Below are 4,393 nucleotides of genomic sequence, written 5' to 3'. Positions count from 1 at the left end.
TACTAATGACTTGCATGTGGAAAATACTGAAGCTGGGAATAGACATCTCGCACACACAGAAAACAACGAAGTGTTATGTTATCTGCACGTCGTCGAGAATCAAAGTGTCAGACTACAGAATGGATGTAGGAGCAGAGTAGGACGTGAAGGAACACAGGGCTATCTGTAGCTGCAAGGTGGCAAAATACGAACTGCCTGGGAATATGGAGGCACAAAAGAGGAGGCCGTCAGGTTTTACCGGCAGCACAGTACAGTGCATGACTGCAAATTTTCTTGTTTTCATCTCGATCCGTTCTCCCGCGCTTTGCTTTGACGGTCCTCCGTCCACAAGGTCACGATAGAGTATGTAACAAGCCCTTTTCATTCCTTCAGAGATTCAGACCTTACAGTGAGGATTGGAGAGTTAGTTGATTAACTATTCTCTTCGTGATAGCTAAAAGCGTGTGTTAGGTCGGCTGAGACATAACGATGAATAAAAAAAAGTCTCAAATGAGAATAAAAAAATTTAAAACTTTTTTATGAATTTCCATGTCGACTGAGAATTAGCAAAACTGATAGTTAAATCCCGATATCTAAAACCAGCCACCAAAAAGACAACACTATTCTACATACATGATCGTTGAGGTGATCGCATCGGGAGATGATTGAGGCGGCCGGGCCAATTCGATTATCAAACAGGTAAGCCAGCCAGGGAACCACATCTCCGTGGTTCTTCTCATTATCCGGTGATGAACGGCGACGGGTGACCCGCCGAAGAAGACCCGCAGGCCCCGTATGGACACGCGGTCATGCACGTTGGGACAGACAAATAATTGGCGCCAGAAAGGCAGAAAACATCGCTACATATTGCTTGCTACTAGCTTACACGCAAACAATGACAATGGCGCGTGCCGCCGTCCGGGACTTACCCATGCACACAACAACTACCAGGATAGGATCGGACTAATGTTACAGACACGCTTCCACTTCCAGCTCAACTAACTAGCTACCTAGCACGGTCCTCCGGCGTGCACCTCGGCGACCATCTGGTGCACCGCCGCCGCGATCTCGTCCACCGTTGACAGCCGGCACTCGTCCTCCATCTGCGCGCGGCACAAAACGGCGTCATTTAATCACGGCATGGAACAGAGCGCGGATGTAGATGTCAGATTAATGTGTGTGATGCTCACCCTGAGGCTGAAGGAGTAGAAGACCAGCTGGTCGGCGGTGGCGGTGGCGTTGAGGTGGAGCACGGTGAGGCCGAGGCACTGCATCGCCACCACCATCCTCACCAGCTGCCTCGGCCGCCGCGGCGCCAGCACCTTCACGCTCGCGTGGCTCTCCGCCACGGCCACCTCCACGTCGGCCACGCCCGGCCGTGCCCCGCGGCGGCTCTCGGCGTCCCCGGAGCCATCGGCAGTGCCCGCGCCCGCGCCCGCGGAGTACTGAGGGAACGTGAAGAACCCGGCGAACGGCGGCGTCGACGTCAGCTGCGCGCGCCGCCGCTTCTGCGCCTCCAGCGACTGCAGCAGCTGCTCCAGCTCCTTGACGAAGTTGATCGCCCCGGCCACGATCGACGCCTGGTCACCCTGCATCACACGGCACAACAGAACATGCCATTGATTGATTAGCCAGGTCGCGAGCAGAGCAGGCAGCGCGAATCATTCGGCGCACGGCCGGTCGAGAATGTACCACGCGCGCGCGCGCGCGACACGCCGTACGACGTTTCCGCCACCCACCACGGACGGAAGTACAGATTCGATCCGTGACGAGTGGAACCAAAGCCGAAAGGCAGCGGAGCGGGCGGTGTGCATGCATGCATGGGAGCAATGGCATCGCTGCGACGACGGGATTGGACACCCGTCACAGTGAAAGAAAGGCCGGGGGACAGCCAGCGATGTGGTGAGCGCCGGGTCGTTCGTGCATGCATGCCATCGGCTGTGAGTTGTGACACCACCGGTAGAGCCTAGCTTGGTTGTGATAATGGTACGGGGGACAGGGATCCAGTGACTGGCCTCTGGCCAGTCACGCCTGCACGCACAGTGAAAGGTGTACTGCCGATGATGCGTCGTGTGCGCACGTACGTACCCGCTGCGCGTAGGAGGGCGGCATGGCGGACCGGAGCACGGCCAGGTAGTCGTTCATCTGGCGCCGCCGGTTGCGCTCCACGGCGATGTGGTTGCGCCGCTGGCTCTCCGTCTCCTCCCTGTTCTTCACCGCCTTTGGGCGCCGCCGCCGCCTCCGCGCGGCCGCGGACGACGAGGCCTTGCCGCGGCCGGACGCTGCAGGCGCCGTCGGGGCGACGGCAGGCGGCGGCGACGACTCGGGCCCGGCCCAGCAGTGCTTCTCGTCCCAGTTCCCCTCGACGGCCGCGGCCCAGTAGGTGGCGCCGAGCACCTCTTCTTGGTCTTGGAGCACTACGCCGCCCTTCTCCTCGAGCTCGTCAATGCTGATGCCGCGGCCCAGCGACGGTGCGTACATGGACATCGCCGCGGCCACCTTGTCCGTGCTGCACGCGAGGTGCTCATGCGGGAACACCACAGCTTCGAGCGCCATAGGATCGAGCTTCGGCTTAGCCACCAGCCAGAGACCCAGCCTCAAACCATGCTACTACTCACCGAAGGCAAGAACAAGAAGAGACCAGCCTATGGACACGAGATTGGGAGAAGCTAGGTCGCCCTCAGCGCCGTGGGCAGCTGGGCATGCATGCCATGGAACTATGGAAGAGGGGGAGGAAGGAAGGACGGGTGCAAATGAGACGCGTGGTCGCTTTAAGAGCGTTGCGGCGCGGAACGAATAATACGGAGGGCCTGATCGCGACAAAGACCCGATCTGCCACTGGCATGTGGGATGTGGCGGTGAGCCGATGGAGCAGACGATATTCTTTAGTTAATTGCACTCAGGCATTCACAAATTTGTCATATGGGTCCACTCTAGTCCATAAAATCGTAAAAAAAAATGCAATTCATTTTGATCCAAATGAGGCTATCTCAGGCTTACATGGCGTGCCAAGTTTTTTTTTTTAAAAGGGTTCGCCCCGGCCTCTGCATCACAGCGATGCATACGACCATCTTATTAAACCAAACAAAAAGGTTCCAACAATGTCTCAAAGTCTCGAACTGAAAATAAAGAGATAAAAGCTCGCACAGAGCCAAACTGGGCTAGAAACACAAACTAGCCAACAGAAGAACGCCACAACTGGCTGGCTAAAGAGAGATAGGTAAACTAATTTCCTATCCTATTACATGGCCGCCATCCAAACCGGTTGAAGATATCCCGAGCTACCATTTTCCAGCGGATAGATCAAGTAACCAAATGCTCCCTGGCCTCCATCTGAGTGAGTAGCGACCACGAACGGATCAATGCCGTGGCATGAAAGATAACCTGCAAAAAATGAATACGTGATGTTCTGTTAAAAAACAAATCATTTCTGCAAGTCCAGATAGTCCACAGCAAAGCGCATACTCCTACACAAATATGTCTTGCTAAGTCGGGCTCAATCCCATTAAGCCACGTCCCAAATAACGTGTTGACAGAATTCGGTGGAGTAATATTAAAAGCAATGTGGACCGTCCGTCAAAGAACTTTGGCTAGCGGACAATCAAGAAATAGGTGCTTGATCGTCTCATCCTGATCACAGAAACTACACCTAGTAGGTCCTGTCTAATTACACTTCGTCAGGTTGTCCTTGGTTAAAATAACTTGTTTATGGACAAACCACATAAACACTTTTATTTTTAAAGGAACTTTGACAGCCCAAACATGCTTGGAGGTAGGAATGAAGCTCGAATTGATAACATCAATATACATTGATTTAACTGTGAATACTCCAGACCTAGTAAGCTTCCAGCGTAATTCATCTGGTTGTTGAGAAAGATGAACCTCCATTAGTCTCCTAACTAGATGGAGCCATTCTTCCCAACGATTGCCCGCTAGCGACCGTCTGAACTAAATATTAAGGGGGGTCGATTGAAAAACCGTTGCAACGAACACCTCTCGTCGTTGAACAATGCGATATAAAGACGGGTATTGAATGGCCAAGGGTTCCTCTCCGAGCCAAGTATCCTCCCAGAACCGTGTACTAGCCCCGTTGCCAATACTAAACTTTGTCCTATTAAATAAGGATTGTTTGACTTTCATCAGTCCTTTTCAGAAAGGCGAGTCGGTCGGCCTGATTGTCACCTGGGACAAAGTTTTAGGCTGAAGGTACTTGCTATGAAGGATTTGCGCCCACGTGGCATCTGTCTCACTGGACAGCTTCCACTTGCGTGCCATGTTGTTAAACCGTGGAACTTTGCAGATAACATAGCTCCTTTCGGTCGAACCCTAGGAAAGACGACTTTACCTTTTTCGTAGATAGTCTGAGTTTGAGCTACTGTAGTCTCCCCCGTTGACCTTCTTTTTTAGATAGAAT

General features: G+C 53.2%; 1 protein-coding gene across 1 annotated transcript; it reads right to left on the bottom strand.

Moving 5' to 3' along the window:
* Window positions 1-812: 812 nt before the first annotated feature.
* On the bottom strand, window positions 813-2,716 carry LOC119321912 (transcription factor bHLH94-like). The gene is made up of 3 exons (XM_037595422.1): window positions 2,068-2,716; window positions 1,170-1,568; window positions 813-1,082 (listed from the first exon to the last, which is right to left on the bottom strand). The coding sequence occupies exons 1-3, from the start codon at window positions 2,533-2,535 to the stop codon at window positions 990-992; spliced, it is 960 nt and encodes a 319-aa protein (XP_037451319.1). The 5' UTR covers window positions 2,536-2,716; the 3' UTR covers window positions 813-989.
* Between the last annotated feature and the right edge of the window lie 1,677 nt (window positions 2,717-4,393).

The sequence above is a fragment of the Triticum dicoccoides genome, chromosome 6B, assembly GCF_002162155.2.
Source record: "Triticum dicoccoides isolate Atlit2015 ecotype Zavitan chromosome 6B, WEW_v2.0, whole genome shotgun sequence".
NCBI lineage: Eukaryota > Viridiplantae > Streptophyta > Magnoliopsida > Poales > Poaceae > Triticum > Triticum dicoccoides.
The sequence above is the reverse complement of the archived record's forward strand: the minus strand, read 5'-3'. Positions and strand labels throughout refer to the sequence as shown.

Excerpts from the sequence above, each read along its gene's own strand:
- LOC119321912 (XM_037595422.1), bottom strand. The coding sequence starts at position 2,535 with ATGGCGCTCGAAGCTGTGGTGTTCCCGCATGAGCACCTCGCGTGCAGC. Across the intron at positions 1,569-2,067 it reads CGCCCTCCTACGCGCAGCGG|GGTGACCAGGCGTCGATCGT; the intron begins GTACGTACGTGC and ends CGTGTGATGCAG. Across the intron at positions 1,083-1,169 it reads TCTACTCCTTCAGCCTCAGG|ATGGAGGACGAGTGCCGGCT; the intron begins GTGAGCATCACA and ends TGCCGCGCGCAG.